The sequence below is a fragment of the Urtica dioica genome, chromosome 6, assembly GCF_054948205.1.
Source record: "Urtica dioica subsp. dioica isolate 48M chromosome 6, U.dioica_male_clone48M_v1_H2, whole genome shotgun sequence".
Lineage (NCBI taxonomy): Eukaryota > Viridiplantae > Streptophyta > Magnoliopsida > Rosales > Urticaceae > Urtica > Urtica dioica.
In genome coordinates, this window is record NC_142761.1 from 4,908,279 (window position 1) to 4,928,732 (window position 20,454).

General features: G+C 37.2%; 1 protein-coding gene across 1 annotated transcript; it reads right to left on the bottom strand.

The window, feature by feature from the left end:
- Positions 1-12,112: 12,112 nt before the first annotated feature.
- On the bottom strand, positions 12,113-15,009 carry LOC149393063 (Survival protein SurE-like phosphatase/nucleotidase). The gene is made up of 10 exons (XM_089618362.1): positions 14,768-15,009; positions 14,215-14,309; positions 14,043-14,107; positions 13,846-13,889; positions 13,338-13,415; positions 13,047-13,200; positions 12,771-12,950; positions 12,614-12,676; positions 12,430-12,529; positions 12,113-12,347 (listed from the first exon to the last, which is right to left on the bottom strand). Exons 1-9 carry the CDS (start codon positions 14,899-14,901, stop codon positions 12,434-12,436), a joined length of 909 nt encoding a protein of 302 aa, XP_089474488.1. The 5' UTR covers positions 14,902-15,009; the 3' UTR covers positions 12,113-12,347; positions 12,430-12,433.
- Positions 15,010-20,454: the final 5,445 nt, after the last annotated feature.

The following is a 20,454-nucleotide window of genomic DNA, read 5'->3' on the forward strand; positions in this document are numbered from 1 at the left end:
GCTGATATTACATTTGCATGTTTTCAACTTTTCATTGTAAAACTCAAATTCCATAGTTAAGCCCTGATATGCTTCTCTGAAAGTTTTTTCTTTGAGCAACAAAAATCAGTACTTTGGATCTTATAGGATTTTACTGAGACTTGTAATAATAAAGTTTTGGACATATGTAGGAACTTTGGAAATTGAAAATTTTCTGAATATCTGTTCATTAAAACTATTGTGCAATAGTTATATATACTCGACAGTCTATATAAAATCCAGAGTTGTACGGTATAGTACACCAATAATATACATATTACTGTGATTTTTAATTATGAAAATGGCAAGGAATACTCAGGACTGCTCTCGGTATGTTATTTTACATCATAGACGTTCCTTTATTTTATAAAAAAAAATTATATAATATAGTTCTTTGAAGTTAATTAATTAATAAAATAGTCAAAATTATACATTGTTAATAAAATTGTTAAAATTACCCTGTCAAAATATTATTTCAACGCTATTATTAAAATTTTTGATGTTATATACAACAATTTACAACTTTTTAATGTCAACGTCAAAAACATTATTTTTTTAAGAACAACGTCAAAAACATTATTGAAACTTAATATATGCCTACACCTTTTTATAACTTTTTTTTATTAATTTCACTAATTCTAGGTAAACCTTGAGCTTATTTTATGCTTTATTTTATGTCATAATATTAAGCAAAAATGATACGTTTCTTATTAACATATGTTACAAACCGTATTCATTTGTCGAGTCAATTACCGGGTTTCCAAAACTCCATATATTCATGAAAAACTTTTGTAAGAATTTTTCATCTGAAAACTTTTTAGTTTCGGTATGAATGACATTTTAACATATTTCAAAATTTGCCAATAATCTTTAACACAACTCATATTAAGGATTTGGTATGGTAAAAAAAAAAAAAGAGAGAGACCAAATAAATTTATAAAAACAATTTTTTTTTTTTTTTTTTTTTTTCATTTCTTGAAAAATCGAGCATAACAAGAGCTACGCTTATGTGGTCCTTATCCCGAAGACCGGATGGACAGACTCTTTTGAGAAGTTCAAGTCTTTGTAAGTTTAGTTGGATAAAAAAAATAAATCAAGCCTAATTGTCAAACATTGGTTGGCATATCGTGGCATATCATGTCCACTAAGGATTTTTACAGTCCGTAGCAAGGCATTAGATTCGAAACTCATGAAAAATATATTGTCTGCATGGAACACCATTAAAAAAATCTCATTCTTCATCGTGGGTGAAGGAGATATTTTCGCTAATAATTGGGTCTTCCCAGATAAACCAATTTCTACCATCGGACGTGATGCAACAACGAAAGTCCGTTAGGTAATGGCATCTGGGAGATGTGGGATCCAAGTGTAGTGTTGGAGAGATGTGGCTCGGAGCTCGGTACGGAGATAATGTTGCTCATATGTGCTTTTCGCTTGATGCCGAGAGCCCCCTTCGATCCAAAAGATGACATGTTGAGGACGATTTCGGATCTAAAGATCTAGGAGCGGTGTCGACTCCTTCCACTACAACAAATCTCACCATTACCGACGATTTTTTTCGTCGCTAATAATCCCATAATCGTCGCTAAATCTATTTAGCGACGATTTTAGCGACGATTTTTATCGTTGCTAAATGTCCGTGCCTAAATATGTTTAGCGACGAAATAGTCGTCGTTAAATATTTACCGACGATATTAGCGACGATTTTTTCGTCCCTAAATGTTTAAACGAGGAGTTTTTTTTAATTATTTAGCGACGACTTTATCGTCGCTAATTTGTGCGGGCTAATTTCGCGCGCGTATTAGCGACGATAAAATCGTCGCTAATAAGTTAATTTTCTAATAATTAGCGACGACAAAGTCGTCGCTAATTATTAATTTTTTTTCGATTTTTGAAATTATTAATTTTTATCGTCGTTAATTATTTATTTTTTATTTTGTTTTTCGTTTATGAAATTCTAAAATGAAAAATCAAATAAAAATCAAATTATATTATCGAAATGAACTTATATATAAAATACGGTTACGATTTCGATTATCGACAAATATATAAATAAAAATCTACTATATACAAAATATGTAATAAAACACTAGTCGCGACCTTTGCTTCGTCGTCCCGCCGCTCGTTTTCCCCCGCCTCGACGTGAAACGCTCTTCTGCTGGCGCTGAAACTCTGCATGGTGCGGCGGGATTACAAATTGCTCATCAGCCGACTGACTCGGACCGCCGGGCGTCGTCTGCTGGCTACCATCGGGAGTCCTCTGTTGGCCGCCCGTCGGAGTGTGGACGTCGGGCGTCGGAGTGTGGACGCCGATCGTCGGAGTCTGCTGGCTGTGGGTCGAAGGAGCCTGCTGCACCTGACTCTGTATTGCCTCGGAGAACGAGGCGATGGTCGACGTGAACACCTCCTGCGAGATATAACCTGAATGCGAAGTCCCAGTCTCCGAACCGTAGACTTCGGCGATTTCAGCCGCCATCCGCGCTCCTTGTGGCACCAAGCGTCCGACGCCGGTCAAGTGATCACTCCCCGAACCCATAATATCGCGGATCGCCTGCTGCTCTAGGACGGCAATATCAACGTTCGCTCCTTGTTGCTCAGCCTCCGCTCGCAACGTGTTGAACCTATCGACCAGTCGATCCTGATATAATTAACTAGTTAGTATATATTAATCGAAAAATAAGACAAAATAAATATAAACTTATATAACGTGCGGAGGCTTCAGCAGTCAACCATTCGGACTTGTCGGACTGATGTTGGCGCTTGTAGTTCGCAAACAAGCTCTCGAAAGCGCCTATCTCGGCGCTCTTCTGCATGTAAATAAAATTTCAAGTGTTAGATAGTTTTAATGATTTGATGTATCATATAAACATAAAACTTACGTTTTTCATGCGGTGGGTCGAGAACCCAATCGTCCCCTGTCGAGTCTTCGTCTTCTTCTTCGCGTGATTCGCCTTGTTCTTCGCTTGTATGGCCTGTAATTTAAATAAACGTACACGTAAATAATAAATTGTATAATAAAAGAGTAAACATATATTTAACGTAAATGATTTGATTACCTTAAACTCATTGCTCGTATATCGTTGTATCATCGTCTCCCATTCGGTGTCGAGCTTAACGGTCCTCGGTTTCATCGACCGCGCCACCTGTACGCTGCTCTTGCAGTCGATGTCGAACCATGACCGCAAGGTATGCTTCCAATCTCGAAGACGAGTCTTCGCGTCTCGAATGATTGCCGCATCGACAATCGCCTTCTTTTTCCCGGTTGCGTCACCATCGACTCGAATGTCGTACTTGTCTCGAATCGTTGCTCGGATCTCGGCCTCCTTCGCCGGCCCCACGTTCGCATTCGTCCACCTTGGGACCGTAGGCGAGATCTTGTCTCGGACGACCAACCCGAGCGTGTTCGCGAACGTCGCGAGATCCGGATCCATTCTCGCTCTGGCTGCAAGAACGACTGAAACTCCTCGTTATAAATAACGACTTCCTTCACCCCGGGGCGCCGTGCACACTCAAATCGAATCCTGAGCGTCGGCCCACGCACGGCCGGTTCGATATCCTCGTCTTCTTCTTCGACGCCATCGCGTACAGGCGCCGACTAGCAATAATTCAGGAGACGGGATAAGTAGTCATCCTCGCCTCCGCTGCCTCCAGCTCCTGTAGCCGTAGCCATCTGAAATTACGATCCTACCGAAATTTCGGCAGAACCTCCCCTATAAACTTAACAACCCGGCATCAAGCCTTTAACTTTAAAACCTGCATAGAAACATCCTAAAACTAACAATAAATCGAACCTCAGTGGTTCGATAACTAAAATACATAATCCATAAGCAACTAATTAATTTCACATTTTTATTCTTTTTTAAATCTATAAACAACTAATTAAAAAAAAATTTAAATTTTCTAATCGTAATTAACAAAATTACATTTCCTAATTTATTAATCTCTAATCTACTATTTATATACATAATTAATCTATAATCCTAATTTACAATTTTAAATCATCAAACATCCTAAATTATATCGTAATTAAATCCTAAATACTAAATTATATCCTAAATACTTATATCCTAAATAATTATATATATAACTAATTATGTAAATACGTATATCCTATATAATTATATATATAACTAATTATGTAAATACTTATATACTAAATTATATCCTAAATACTTATGTAAATATTTATAATAAAAATAATTTTAATATTTATACCTAATATATAACTAATTATGTAAAGCTAAAATATTTATACTAAATTATGTAAATATATAAAATATAACTTATATATATATATATATATATATATATATATAAACTTACCGACGGTGGCGGAGGAAGAGCCGTGCAGGCGGAGGAAGAGGCGGACCGGGGAGGACGAGATGGACTTCGGCGTCGGCGTCGGCGGCGGAACGGCGGAGGACGGCGGTGGACGGCGACGAGCTTCGGAGAGACAAATCTGAGGAGAGAGAGAGACGTGAGGAGAGAGAGAGATGTGAGGAGAGAGAGACATGAGGAGAGAGCGACTTACCGGAGCTTCGGGACGGCGGAGGACGGCGGAGGACGGAGGTTCGTCGGAGGAGAATCGGTTTTTTGGGAGAAATGGGAGAAAATGAGATTTTTAGGTCGGGGAAGGAAATGGGGGAAGCTGATACGCGACCTGGTATTTAAACACATTTACCGACGATTAAATCGTCGCTAAATGGTCAATTTCGTAACTAAATGAACTTACCTTTTCAGTTCATGATAACCAGACATATAGCGACGATTTAATCGTCGTTAATAGTTTTTTTACACATTTAGCGACGATAAAATCGTCGCTAAATCATTTCGTTTAAATTAATTTGGAGGGATTTTTCCCTCTTTAAATTTCGTTAAAATTCAAAATTAATTCGATATTAATTCCAAACTATTAGCGATGATAATATCGTCGCTAATTGTTTTCCCGCGAACTTAGCGACGAATAGAAAGAATTAGCGATGAAAATATCGTCGCTAATTATCTTTGCCACCAAACTTTAGAAGTTTTGGCACCAAATAATTAGCGACGATATTTTCGTCGCTAAAAGGGTGATTAACTTTAAATTAGCGACGATTAAGTCGTCGCTAATACTTCCGTAGCTAAATGTCATATTTCTAGTAGTGTTCTATGGAGACCGACAAACAAGGTTTTCCGATTGGACCCAAACTGAAGAATCAAGAATGGATCACAAACAATGAAGAGTGTCGTGTCTACAACATTAAAATTGAATCTATTCCACACTTTCTCTTCCATTGCTTGCGACGCGATTGTGGAATTCGATGGTAAAGCATAGAGATCGTAGATTGTAAGGAGGCCATCTTGATGATTATCTCTCTGGATGACCATATAGAATAAGCTTTCGAATGTAAAGACGAGTTTATGATTAGAACGGAGGCCATCTGCAAGGAAATTGAGTGATGCTAGTGTGGAAGGTAGATTGTTACTTATAATCAAATCCCTTAATATTTCCTTGCTAGGAGCTAATTGTGGAAGTCTATCATACACGAGTGTCTCAGAGGGGATGTGGAAGATTGAAGTTGATGCAACTTTTAAAGATGTAGTATTTTAGCCCTAATTCTTCGCAACGCAAACAGCAGATGTGACCTAATCTAGAACAGAAATCAAACAGACAAATAAAAACGTAAAGTAAAGAACACAATCGAATTTTCATGTGCTTTGTTCAAGAATGAACTACATGCACGTTGAGCTCCGTGTGAGAAGCTCGGTCTGTACTATGCTTGTCTTAATTACACGCTCAAAGCCTCACCGATTCCCTTTCTCTCAGTACAACAACTCTCACTCCCAATTACATATGATTCTTTTATCAATCTCTCACAAGGAAACACAATCAAGGTCATGGACATAGCCAGCTTGGGCCTAGGGGGCTGAAGCCCTTCCTTAAATATTCGTTTTTACATTTTTTCCCCATTCTTAATTTTTTTTTAGAAAACCTTAAAAATTTGCAAATTAGCCCCCTAAATTTTTTCTTACACTTTAGCTCGCCCTAATTTAGATTCCGCTCCGTCCCTAATCAATGTGATTGCTCAGGAACACACCACACTCAGAGAGAAGAAGTTGACGAGAGAAACCCTAGCAAAGCGCAAAACATAATTTAATGACTCGAACATTAGGTCTCGAACTCATTATAAATAGACAATAAGGCTAAAAGACAGCATGAGCGTTGGATTAAGCAAGATCTACAGTTCCGGATGAAGAGCTGCTTCTGTGCGTACAAGTATCAATACATGATACGTCAAAGCATACGGTCTTCAAATCGCATCCAACTTCACTCACTTAGTGGGCCTGCTATTGGGCCTCGGAAAATCCGATTGATGGGCTTTTAAATCCAACAAAAGACATGAGAGCGGCAACGAGGGTTGTTTCCCGAGATAGCAAAGTATTTGTGGCCTAGTTGTGGATGTGTGAAATCAATGTGGAATCAGCATCAGGCCCGGCCCAAGGGAGGGGCGAGTGGGGCAACGGCCCAAGGCCCCTTCCCTTGGGAGGCCCATTTTCAAATTTTCTTATTAGCTTGTACAATAAAAAATAAAATAAAAATTATGTCTAAAGCGTGATCTCAGCCACAAAACTTATGTCACCAACTACAATAAAGAAAAGCTCATAAATTGAAAAAGCCCACAATTTTCATCAGCAATAAATAGTAAAAAAATCAGCAATAAAACATTGGGCTGATTGGGATTGTATTCCGATTTTAAAGCTGATAATCGTTTTTTAACCTTAAAAAAATGTATACTAAGAAACCAAAGGTTTTGTTTACAACATTAAAGCTGTGTGTTTTGTTCTCCTATTTATACATTCCTGAATATGTTTATTTTATAATATCCAAATAACAAAAAAAAGTCATTTCAAGTTCAAAGAAATATATATATATATATATATATATATATATATATATATATATATATATAAAGGTTATATCTTCATATTGCAAGCTATATTTTCAAGTTTAATCTTTCTTTAACACTTATTATTATTATTATTATTATTACTATTACTATTACTATTACTATTATTATTATTATTATTATTATTATTATTATTATTATTATTATTATTATTATTATTATTATTATTATTGGCGCCATTATTATTATTTAATTTTCTTTGTTTATTTTTATGTTAGTTTTTGTTTGTGTATTTTTTTTATAAGATATTAGTAATTAGTGTTAGATAGTTTTTGTTTGTGCATTTTTTTCTCTTCAAATTTTGGTCAACATATTAACTATTAGTGTTAGATATGTCGAATATAAAATATCCATCGGGTTTTTAAAAAAGGAAATTAGAAAATTTTGTTAAATCACATAAAAGAGCGAAAAATTCGTTTTATACAATAAAAATAATCAAGTAGATTCAAGCAAATTCTTATTTAAGGTCATTCATGTGTCAAGAAACACTCAATGGGTTTGCTATTTGTTTAGTTGAAAATGAAAAGTTAGATAAATTTGAGCAAAAAAACTAAATTTTGTGTAATTTTCTTGCTTTCTATATTGTTTAATGACAAATTTACATTATATTATTTTTAAATTAATTTAAATAAAATTAAAAAATGCCTCATTTTTACCTCTCGCCCAAGGCCTCCAAACTTCTTGAGCCGGCTCTGATCAGCATGCGAGGTAGAGCTCCTGAATATGCATCTGGTCTTGCTACTCGCTTAGTTCAAAAACTTACGGTGGCATGTTGAAGTGATTGGTGACCACAAAAGAATCATGGAGAGCCTTCGATCTCAAAAAAAGAAAAAAGAAAAAAAAAAGCCACATTTGTCCTCTTATCCCTTTATTTAATGTTGTTGTGAATTTTAATTATGTTTTCTTTGTTTAAAATCCGAGAAATCCGAACATGGCTGCTCATTCGGTTTTTTGATGGGCCAGAGCAATGAGATTTTAATGAGGTCTTTTTGATTTTTTGTTAAATAACATCTCCTACGTTTAAAAAAAAAAAAAAAAAAAAAAAAAAAAAAAGTAGAAATAAAAAACATCTCCCAAATATGTCCAATCGAGGCACTTTCACCATCCCATCGGTCTCCTCGAGCCCTCGCACCATCCGAGGAATCAATCGAAGCCGATTTGCCCATAATTTCATTCTCTTAATGGGCCTGAGCTAGCATGCCACATTTTGGCCCACCTATTTAATAAGTAGAGCCTTATCAATAGACAACAGTCCTTTAGGGTCCAGAGTCCAGACCAATGTTATATGAAGAAAAGTAAAATCTAGAAGGGAGCCTAACAGCATTTGCTTTCATGATAAATATTATTATAAACCACAAAAATATTTTACGTTTCCAATTTCTATATTTTTTCTTTCACTTTTACGTGAAATATTCTTAAAACATACATAAACCCTTGAAATTGTTGAAATATATGTTCTTTCATTCTCTACGTGTCCGAATTAATCACAAAAGTTTATCCCAAAAGAGTGGCATGAGGCCAAGTCAAGTCAAGTCTAATTTCACAAAGAGACAAGCCATATATTGCCTCAAAGACACTTCTAAGGCAACCAAAATTGAAGTACATATGGGACACATGGCTTCATTTGAAATAGATACTTGTATGAGACTCCTATATCTACATGAAATAAAAACCCTCAATGTTTCCTTGAAAAACAAGGTCTCCCAAACTAGAAATACAAAAACGAACACCCATATACCCCACAAATCCTATATCTCTATATTGTATGCTTGAACATTTATACATATGTGTATGCCTGTATAGTATGATCCCTAGGATGTGGCTTCATCAACAAGGAATGTCACTAAACAAATGAGAGATAATATGAAGTAGGGCTTTTTATGGAAGGTGTGATAAGCACAGCTGATTGGTGGGATAAAAAGAGAAGAGCATTTTTTTTTTCTTTTTCTTTTTCTTTTTTCCCTTTTTTGACAAGGACATTACACCAAGAGAAAAATGTGATGCACATGATTGGCCATAAAATTAACGAGGAAAATGTAAAAAATAGAACCCATTACAAAAAAAAAAACGGTGACCTTATAACTAGCTCTATGTCCAAGCAAAAAAATATAAAATATTAAAAAACCATTAGAGAATCTACATCATACCTTTGCCTTAGTTTATTTCTTTCATTTCCTCTCTCTCCCTCTCTCTCTCTCTCTCTCCCCCTCCATATAGAATAATAAGTGTTAAATCTACATGAGATTGAGATCAAACACACCCATTTCTCCAAATGGGTTGGCTTCAATCCCTCTTCTCTCCATTGAAGAAGGTGTGGCTCCGAATCAACTCTACTCAAAAGAAAGGTATGTCCTCAAAACCCTTCATTTGTGCTTATCATATTAGTTCTTATGACAAACTCTCGCATTATATGTCTCATCCATCATCTCTTCATTATTATCATTCACTAATTCATTGTTCACTACGCATGTACATCATATCATATCCATCCATATATATAATGATCATTATTCATATATTGTATTACTCACATAGTTTTATTTTTATTGAATAATTAATTTAGGGAGAGGGATATACATTCTGTACGAGGATGTGAAGTCATGCCCATATGAAGATGTTCATGTTCTATGGTCTATCCTTGTGGAGTCACATTCAACTTCTTTGCCGACGAAGATGGGAAATTAGATTGTCCATTTTCATGATGAGTTCACACCATATGACATGAGAGATTCTCTACCATGTATATAAATTAAACAAAGAGAAATGTATTATTATAAATAACTACCTTATACAAAAGTGTAAAAGTTATAAAAATTCCTTCACTATACACTTTTATTTACTTTATCAAGCCACTTCCCTACTTGTGATTGGAGGTGCACTTAAGGGTTTTTTTTCTTTTCTTTTTTGCTTTTATGAGTTAATGTAATATATTATTAGTGTTTCATATATTTCTACAAAGTTTAAAGAATGTTTCCTTCACATACAAACAATCAAAGCTTTAACGCCCAAAACCAAAGAAACTCATGGAGACATTGGTGCAAGTGATAAATCGTTATTACAATATAGTTTCTTATATTAATGTGTTGATTTGTCTATTCTGTGGCAGTTGCGTTGGCAGTTTGGTTAGTTTGACTTGCGTTTTATATATTATCATATAAACTTCTAGATATTTGTATATAATTCTTCTGATTGGAGGGAGATTTGTTTATGGTTGTTGTTGCAATTTAGGAGAGATTAATTAGTTTTTAAATATGACATGTGAATGTTCAAGAAATGGATAGCGCAACCTCTACATGACAGTCCGTTGCATTTAAAATTCTTAAATAGTTTTTTTTAGTACTATCATTTTTTAAACTTGGTATTATAGGGAAATTAATGTCGCTGTTTGAGTTTGGTGGTGAAAAGTAATGAAGCGCTTGATTTGAATTGAAAATAGGTGCTAAACACTATATATGTACTTAATTTTTCATTTTCCGGCTACATGGTGCAAACTCAAAAACACTTTTTACATTTTTGCAGGGTACTCATTATTGCATAAATAACTTATTTAAACTCCTTACATTAAAATTCTAGCCGAAATTTCTAAAAATTAAGAAAATTTCTATGAAGACGTGGGTATGAGTTAGGCTATATTTTTAATATTTGAATAATGAGTTATATAGGTATATAGCTACACGGTTATAAAGGTTTTGGTTTTAGCCAACCTTTTGTTAATTTTCTGTTAATAGTCACAACAATCTATTTACAACATGTTAAAAGACGTGAATGACCTCAAATAACCACAGTCAAATTCCCGCCCATTATTTTCAGCCTATTAATTTAAATGGAAAACAAATGTTCGGTCATAACTACTCGCACAAATTGATGGAGGATTTAAAACTAAATAAATACACATAAATGACCCTTTTTTATTTTTGGTTTATAAATACTCGCACAAATATTCTGTATATATGCTAATAGGAAATGACCCTCTTTTATTTTTGGTCAATTCCATCCAGTATTGTAAATAGTGAATACGACGTTGATTTACAGTTAATACCAATTGTTTCATCGTAAATGCATTGTAAATACAAAGCATATTTACAATATATTCGTGTAAATAAACTGAAAAAAAATTCTGGAAATATTTTGGACGTTTTAAAATTATGAATATATTTACAGATTTTATCCATAATGAATTGCCACGAAAATAGAAACTAATTAGCTAAAGTCAACGCTGAGAATTTCCAAATACACATTAACAACCTTTCCAAATCAGTTAGATTCAAAATTTAAAAAAAAAAAAAAACTGGCTAATTCAATTAGCGGGCGTAATAAATAAGGGCAAAGGTGTAAAAACTAATTCAATTAATAAGATGCCATATAAGCAAGATGGCTATTTACGGGAAATTAACGAAAGGTTGACTAAAACCAAATTGTTAGAGTTTAAGATGGCTACGTAGCCAATTATTTGTTGAATAATTGTGTTATAATTTTAATTGAATGTAACTATTTAGTTAATTACAACAGTTTTTTCTAAAAGAAATGATAGAATTATTATATTTGTTTCTAACTACTTGATGACTTTTTTCTTTAAAAAAAAACTTGAATTTAATCTTAATTATTCTCATAAAAATAATCTTATTTACTCTTTAAGAATATTGATTACCGGTTAGAAAAATTATAGAATTAAAATTTTTTAAATTGCATATATTTACTAAAACAAAAAATGTGTATGAATTTGAAGAAAATTATTATATATACGAATGCAAAATAAAGATATTACTGCAAAAAAAAAAAAATTAAATACAAAATTATTATTCTAAACTAATTGATTATAACATATATATTGTTCGTTTTTGTATGTTTGTTTGTTTGCTTTTTTTTTTTTTTGTGAAAATAGCCAAACTTGTTTTAGTTTTGTATATCAATTCTATTCGGGGCAGACAAAATATTTACCTCATATATAAATTTATATATAGGATAAATATGTACTCGATAAGGTATTTTAAATTTTGCCAATTTTGCAATTAAATGGTTATTTTACTAAGCTTTAATTAGTTTCAATTAGCTATTGCACACAAATATTGATTATTTTTTACTTTAAAAAATGAAGATTATATGTGTGTATATCGGGTCTTGAACATAAAATCGTTACGGGTATAAAGTATAAACCCATGAAACTCCAAATTAACTATTAGCTCAATAAGATCGTAGGATGATATACATTTTCAAATCTTCAACTCTCTGATCAATCACCAACCAATGCTGTACTTAATGTTCTTAATAATTGTGATTACATGAATTACAGTCTTAAATAAAAATGCATGTAATGCAATGACAAATTATTTCAATCGAGAGAGGAATCTTCAGTGCCCGGAGAAGGATCTTTCTCAGCAACTCCTGCATAAAACAACAGTCGGGTATTGCCAACAATATTTTAATTAGTCAGCAATTTAAAAAATTAAATAATGTAAAGACTCACGGCATTATAAGGCCGAGGAAGCCTTGGGAAGCCATTCTTTGAAGAAGGCTTTGCAGTCTGGCTCGGCATCGGAAATGGCGCCAAGTGGAGTGACGGTAATCTGAAATAGAAGCAGCCATGAAATCTCCGATTTTAAGTAATTTATAAAATAAAAAATAATAATAAAAAAAAAGACACCACTTACATATCCCTCGAGCAAATATTTGGCATCTGTACCGTCGGTGTCATCTATTTCAGCACCCAGAACCTAAAGCGAAAGAGCTCTTCGATATTTCAATAAAAACTTAAATATCCAATTTGTTTGTTCTATTAAAATTCAAGGAAGTAATTTCGGAACCCACTTCTTTACAGAACAATCGATTTTCGGATGGATTGGTCTGCGTGTCATTGTCGGAAGAATCAGTACAATCCGTTTCCATGCTCATTGTTGACAACATTTTGCCTCCTCGTGGTGGATCGGACGTAATTTCCCTCCACCCCATTTTGTATATACTTTTACTCTGTCTGGTCAGTTTATATCCCTACGAATCATGGATATAAAAATTAAAAAAAATGGTATCGGATATCATAGAAGATCAACATCGACGTCAATATTTTCTCTTGATGATATTATTTACCTTATGATTTGCAACATTTGTCGGAAGATCGATATTCAAAAAGCATCTATGCGGATAAGTTTTGTTCTTGATCTCGGCCAATATTGCGTCGATGATCGGTAAGCAAGCTTCGGCCCCGATTTTAAAGTCGTTAATGCTGCTCTTACCTGCAGCCCTAAATTCACAGAGTCCGAAAAATAAAACAAAAAACACACGTGAGAATGGAATTAGACAAAAACTTGATCTCTAAAATTTGAATCTATCAGATGAACATTCAAGTGTTAGAAAGATAGATAAAATATCCCGACTTACCATTCGTATGATACAGAGATAGAAGGTATGCCATGGAAAAAAGCTTCCCGAGCTCCGGCGACTGTACCAGAGTAAATACTGTAGTAGAAAGTATGGTTACCGTTAGAATGACTGCAATATCAACTTATTAAACATCTTTACTCATCCCATGAAACTAATTGTTTAGCTCTCTGTTAAGATTAAAAGGTAAAAAAAAAAAAAAACCAAGCCTTCCACTTTCATTGTCACAAATAATAACCTCTGCTTAATACTACATCACATAATCTATCAAAAGCTAATTAACTTGAATTGGCGAGCTGTATCAAGTAAGGAACAAATAATAATAATCAGAAATTTCAAACAGAACATGTAACCCATGTCTAAACTCCTTGTAAAAAGTACTGTCCATTGTGTTTCCATTTTTCTTTCTTTTCATTTTTATACTCGGAACTCGACGAAATTAAGGGATCAAAATCTAAAGACGAGAACAAAGTACAGCTATTTAGTAAGAATATAAAGCATTACGTACACGTGATATCCACAGTTGCTACCTTTGTTTATTCCGCTGATCACCTGCAAAATCGACATACATTACAATCTTAACGACTATCGAAAACATAATTAACTTCTCCTTTAAACACACCATAAACCGGAGTTTATATTTTAGCTACTTTATTACACGATTTAATAATAAGACGAAAACTATCTTAGGAAACACAGAAGTACCAGATCGGGAACCGAAGGAAACAGGAGTTTGGAAATACCAACAGACGCAGAATCTGCCGGAGTTCCTGAGCAAACAACACACCAAATGAATAATGAGAAAGAATATTATTTGTCAGTTATTAAACTTCTTTTATTGAATTAAAATGGGTTTTAAAAACCAGAAAAAACAAACCTGCAACTGCAAAAGCTGTGGTTCCTTCGATCTCTACTTGCTTCACCGAAAGAGGATGAATCCATGTTATGCTTTGACTCACTGCTGATTTTTCCCTGTAACATCACTCCCATTCTTGTTTTAATTTATAAATACACTTTACTTTCGCTTATAACAAGTTTATAGAGGAAAATAAAATCTCAATTAGCATCACAACCATAACATTACTACTAATTAAACTGTATAATACATCACAACATAGTAAACAATAAAAAAGTGAACAGAATAATCTAATCTCATCAACAGTTCAATTCATAGATAGCTCTTCTGCTTTTAGCCAAATTATAAAAATAAAAAATAAAAAAATTCAGAACAAACGGATCGGAAGGAAACAATCTCATAGTAAAACAGAATGAGCGAACGAAATAAACAATGATAAATCGTTTCAATCAAGTTTTATTTGGATGCTTTCCTCGAAATTTGATTCTTATGTCTTGAAATTTTGCTTTTGCTTCGTGACCAAGGGATGAACTTTTAGAATGAACAAATCGAATTCTGTAGAGAGACTACGTACGAATCAGGAGCGCAGACATGGACGACGTAGCGAGCGGTGGAGACGAGGACGCCGACGAGCGATCGGAGTCCCGGAGCGTCAATTCCGTCGTCGTTGGTCACCAGAATCGTCGCTCGTTCGCTCTTATCCGCCATCGTTGATCGCTGTACTTCTCAGTTCCGTTCAAGATAATGGACTCTCTCTCTCTCTCTCTCTCTCTCTCTAACACACAGAAACAGAGCGCACTCACAGAAGATGTAGTGGAAATGTGGAATCATGGAGTATGATTGTACGACAACATTAGAATAATTTGCATGAGGGTCCCTGAAGTTATTATGCATTACAAAGCAGCCATGTAATTACTCATAAGTTCATACCTCTTTTGAGAAACATCGGCGGATTCTCGACGCTCTTAACTCGTCGGCGGTGACTTCTCGAGAAGAAGAGATTCGAGCTGAAGAAAAGAAGCTTAATGTCCTCTTGGAGAAAGAGGCGTCCTACTGGAAACAACGAAGCCGCATCGCGTGGTTAAAGGACGGGGACCGAAATACGAGTTTCTTCCACCGGAAAGCTTCGCAGCGGAGGAAAAAGAATTGCATCGTGGGCCTTATGGACGAGCGTAACGTGTGGACCGAGATACCGGAAAAAATTGAGGCTATCATCTCCGACTACTTCACCAATATTTTTTCTTCTCGAGGGCCGAGTATGGCGGAGATCAGGAACGTCACCGAGTGTACCACCCCGGTTATCACGGAGGAGATCAATTCCGGTCTTCTACAGGAGTTCACCAAGGAGGAGGTTAAGGAGGCTGTTTTTGGGATTGACCCAAACAAGGCTCCGGGGAAAGATGGTTTTTCCGGGGCGTTCTTCCATCAATTTTGGGATGTGGTCGGGGACGATGTTACCCGGTTTTGTCTGTCGATCTTGAACGAGAACCAAAGTATGGATTCGATCAACGAAACAACGATTGTGCTAATCCCGAAGTGCAAAGAACCGACCCGGATGCGAGAGTTCCGACCGATAAGTCTTTGTAATGTCCTCTACAAGGTGGTGTCCAAATGTATTGCAAATCGGCTCCGGGGCACGATGAAGACGGCTATTTCGGCGAACCAAAGCGCCTTTGTGGGAGAAAGGCAAATCTTTGACAACGTCATAGTTGGCTTTGAAGGAATCCATACCATGAAGATTGGCCGGTTTGGAAATGGCCATTGCGGAGCTCTCAAGCTAGATATGTCGAAGGCGTACGACCGGGTTGAGTGGTGCTTCCTTGAGGAAATGATGATCCAACTTGGCTATGACCGGAGATGGGTGGCTCTTATCATGAGGTGCGTGCGGTCGGTCCGGTTCTCCTTCGTGCTCAACGGCGAACACAAAGGCAACATAGTACCTCAACGGGGGCTTCGCCAAGGGGACCCCCTCTCCCCGTTTCTTTTCCTCTTTTGCTCCGAGGGACTTTCTGGTCTTTTCCGACGGGAGGAGGAGCGGGGAGCTTTGGAAGGCATCAAGTTCGGCCAAGCGGGGATCCGAGTCTCACACCTCTTCTTCGCCGACGATAGTCTCGTGTTCTTCAAGGCGTCCGCCGATATGGCCTCGGCGGTGAAACGAAGTATGGCGGACTATGCGAACGCTTCGGGCCAAGTGGTGAACTTTGAGAAATCGGATGTGTGGTTCGGCAACAAGGTGAAGTGGAAGGCAAGAGTAGAAGTTGCATCCTCTTTGGGAGTGAAGATTTCGCCGGGCCATGAGAGATATCTTGGGGTCCCTATGACGATGGGTCGGAGTAAAGCGGAGTTGTTCCGGTTCTTGAAGGAAAGGGTTTGGAGCAAAGTGAGAGGGTGGAGGAATACTTTCTTTTCCCTCGCGGGGAAGGAAGTTATTATCAAAGCTATTGTTCAAGCCATACCTAGCTACGTGATGCATTGTTTTAAACTCCCGAAGAAGCTCATCAAAGACCTCCATCAATTGGCGGCCAATTTTTGGTGGGGGACTTGTGAAGAGAGGAAAACGATCCATTGGGGGAGTTGGGACAAACTTTGTGTGCGGAAGAGTGCGGGTGGAATGGGCTTTCGGAATCTTGAGTGGTTTAACCAAGCTCTCTTGGCCAAGAGTGTGTGGCGTATGGTGAGGAACCCCGAGTCCTTAGCCGCAAGGGTGCTCCAAGCTTGCTACTACCCGGAGGCCTCCATTCTCACGGCTACGGACTCGTGCTACGCTTCGGGACTTTGGAAAGGGTTCCTTTGGGGCCGGGAAGTCGTTGAAAAAGGCACAAGATGGAGAATAGGGAAGGGGGAGTCCGTCAATGCCCGGCAGGGTAAGTGGATCCCAAGACCCGACACCTTCACGGTGAGATTCGACTCTCGGATACCAGAAGAGGCGAGCGTGGCCGACCTCAAGCTACCCAACGGGACGTGGAACGAGGGCCTTCTCAGGGAGTGGTGTTCGACGGAGGATGTGAACGAAATCCTTAAGATTCCCGAGGTCTCGCTGAACGGACCCGACGAGATTTGTTGGCACTTCACCGAGGATGGGGAATACTCGGTGAAATCCGGGTATCGGATGCTAAGCGAGAGTGTGGCGGGGTGCAGCTCATCGGACCCCCGGCCAACGGAGTCTTGGTGGAACGGGCTGTGGCGCCTCCGTGTCCCTCCGAAGCTTCGGATCTTTCTTTGGCGGGTGGCACGGGGCTGGCTTCCTACCGGAGAGAGGCTGCGAAGACATGGAATGATGGTCGATACTACTTGTTCCCGATGTGGCGGAGGCCCGGAGGACATTTTCCATGCAATTTGGAAATGCAATCATATCGCCGCGCTTTGGAAAGCTACGGGATGGTGGCGAGAAATCAAAGAGGCTTACCAAGGGGACTTGATTGGGTTTTTGGGAGCTATGCAGAAAAGCCTCTCGCGGGAGAACTTTGATGTCTTTATTATCCTCATGTGGAGCGCTTGGAATTACAGGAACGATCTTACCCACTCGGGAAGGAAGCGGAACCTCGTGGAGCAGATCAACTGGTCCACCCATTTCTTGGAGGAGTACCGCCAGTCTCATAGCTCGACCTCGACCCGACGCCTCGAGACCGGCCAGCCAACGCGCTGGCCCCCCCCACCGATGGAGCTGACAGCACTCTCAGTCGACGCTGCCGTGTCCACTACGGAGTCATCATGTGGCGTGGGCGGGATCTTCAGGAACCACAGAGGTGAGACTCGAGCGACCTTCTCACATCCGTGGCGCAGACCCTTCAACCCCCTGACAGCAGAGCTCCAAGCCGTGCTCAATGGTCTCCGGGTGGCTCAGGAGTTGGGGCTGAGCAGACTCCAAGTCCAGTCAGACTGCGCTACGGCTATCTCTCTCATTACGGCGGGGAAAAAACAGGTCACGGAAAAAGGACAACTGGTGGAGGCTATCAGGAGGAGTGCTTCCACGTTTGAGTTGTGTAATTTTATTTTCATTCCCCGTCGTTGTAACACAATAGCTCATACCCTGGCCAAACTGGCTTTGAAGGCCAACTCAGACTCTATGTGGGAATTCAGCTCCCCCACGATTTGTAATCCCTTAATTCTGGCTGATATGCCTTAATGAAGCCCTGGGGAGTTTCCAGGTTTTTCAAAAAAAAAAAAAAAAAAAGTTCATACCTCTTTTTTTTTTTTTTTTTTGAAAATCACTCATAAATTTTTGCATCACAAACTACTTTAATTCGGTTTAATAAGTGTGATAAAACACGAAATTTGGTCTTAAACGTGACTGACAAAAATTGGATTTATATTTGTATGTTTGTAAAACATATTGGGGCCAAACATATTCACTCACTTTCGCCCAAAAAAAATTCCCAACCACAAAAAAATAAAATTGAAATTAGGCGTATGATTACTTTAGATTCTTTATGTTAAAAGTTTAACATAAAAATTTTTTAACTAAGAAAATAACTCAAACTAAAACAGAGTGCATGTGTCATGTTATATAAGACATATACATGAATTTGACTATTTTCTTAATATTTAAATAGATGGACTATAATTTCTCGTATATTTAATATTTATTGTCGTTTATGTTAGATTTATTGTCGTATGTTGTCTATTTGAGAAAAATAGTGGAAACGAAAAAAATCTTATTTCTCGTGAGATTGGAATTAGAGCTTCTCGAAGTAATAATAGACTAATTTGATTAATGCTCGTTTTTTAAGACATGTTTGTTGTGAGTGCGAATTGAACCTATTACCTCCATTTTGAAGGTGGTGTAGAATTACCAACTAGGTTATGATAAGAACCACGATTAATGACCATTTTAAAGATTCCTATAACAAGAAATAGAGAAAAGTTTATATGTTAAATAAACAAAAAATTTGGTAACTAGCCAATTAAAACGTTTGAGATTGTTGTATAGCCAACACTTCGTAAATCTTACCTAAATAGCCATAAAAATGACGTGGCATTCTTGATTTTCCTTTTTATTGAAATAAAATTATATGGTATTTACGTCAATTTTTTCGTGTAAAAACATGGACGTGACTATTTACCTAAGATTTACGAAACGTACGTTGAGTATATAGCAATGTAAAATTGTAAATATGACTACATATCTAATAAACCCTTAAATAAAATTCCATTATTTGTTTTACTATTTTTTAACAAGTATGTTGTATTTTTAATTTACCACGACTATTTAAAGTATGAGAAGTTTGTCTTCACTTGTTGTGTTAAAATAATTATCTCGATCAAGACTTCGTATTAGAAATAGTGATATGGATCATGACTTGTTTAGATGTAATGAAGAAAGAGACTTGCTAGTTTATTAATTTTTAAAATTAAATCAATAAATTCTACTTGACATTTCACCCGTAATTTTCATGCAAAAAAATTGTTATTTATTCGCGTGAGAACTTATATCTATAAAATTTGTTTGGTTTTATTATTTCTTATGTATTATGAATTTTCATTTTTCGTTCTTACATGTAATAAATCACAAAAATATCCTCTCACTTCAATAATAAAGGGTTTTTTTTAGAAAAAGTTGGAGGCTACTAAAAATTTCATACAACTAGAGACCTCGTATAAAAGAGATAGCGTTGTCGTAACTCCAGTTTACCATCGAAAACCCAATAGCATCTCAAATAGAGCGAGTGTCGTGAAGAAAGATCACCTAAAAAAAAGACAGCTTGGCACCAACCACCAAGGTCAAGGGCTAGTCTCAAGCTCCTCACACGATGGCCGAACTCAAGCTCCCCACAATTGGTCCAACTTTAGGAACCTCCCACGGATGTTGGCCTCTCACATCGCGTAAAGCCCAACCTCAGGCTCACTCGAAGAGTCTAGGGCCGATCGTGAGCACTAAGAACACGAGGCTTGCCCTTCCACAAGGTGCCTGAGGTTGGTCCTTGCTTGAAGTTGACCCTCATACGAGGTCGACCTTAATGTGCTGCTAAAGGCTGACCTTCGCGCGAGCGTGAGATTGACCATCGCACGATGTGAGAGAGGCCTTAGGTGCCTCGCGCAAATGCTGGCCTCAGGCGCTTTTGTGAGTGCCAGCCTCACGCCTCATAGGAGTAGCAGCCTCTCACATGCACCTTGAGCCAAGGCAGGCGTCTCTCTTGGTCCCTGACGTTTTCATGGCTCATTTTTCCCTCTCAAGCTCATTGTTTACTCTATAAATACCAAGCCTCCCTCGAGATAAATGTAAGCTCACTTAACTTGCAAGATAAATGTTTCCCGGCCTCT

Excerpts from the sequence above, each read along its gene's own strand:
- LOC149393063 (XM_089618362.1), bottom strand. The coding sequence starts at position 14,901 with ATGGCGGATAAGAGCGAACGAGCGACGATTCTGGTGACCAACGACGAC. Across the intron at positions 13,416-13,845 it reads AGCAACTGTGGATATCACGT|TATTTACTCTGGTACAGTCG; the intron begins GTACGTAATGCT and ends TTTCTACTACAG. Across the intron at positions 12,530-12,613 it reads AATATTTGCTCGAGGGATAT|ATTACCGTCACTCCACTTGG; the intron begins GTAAGTGGTGTC and ends CTTCTATTTCAG.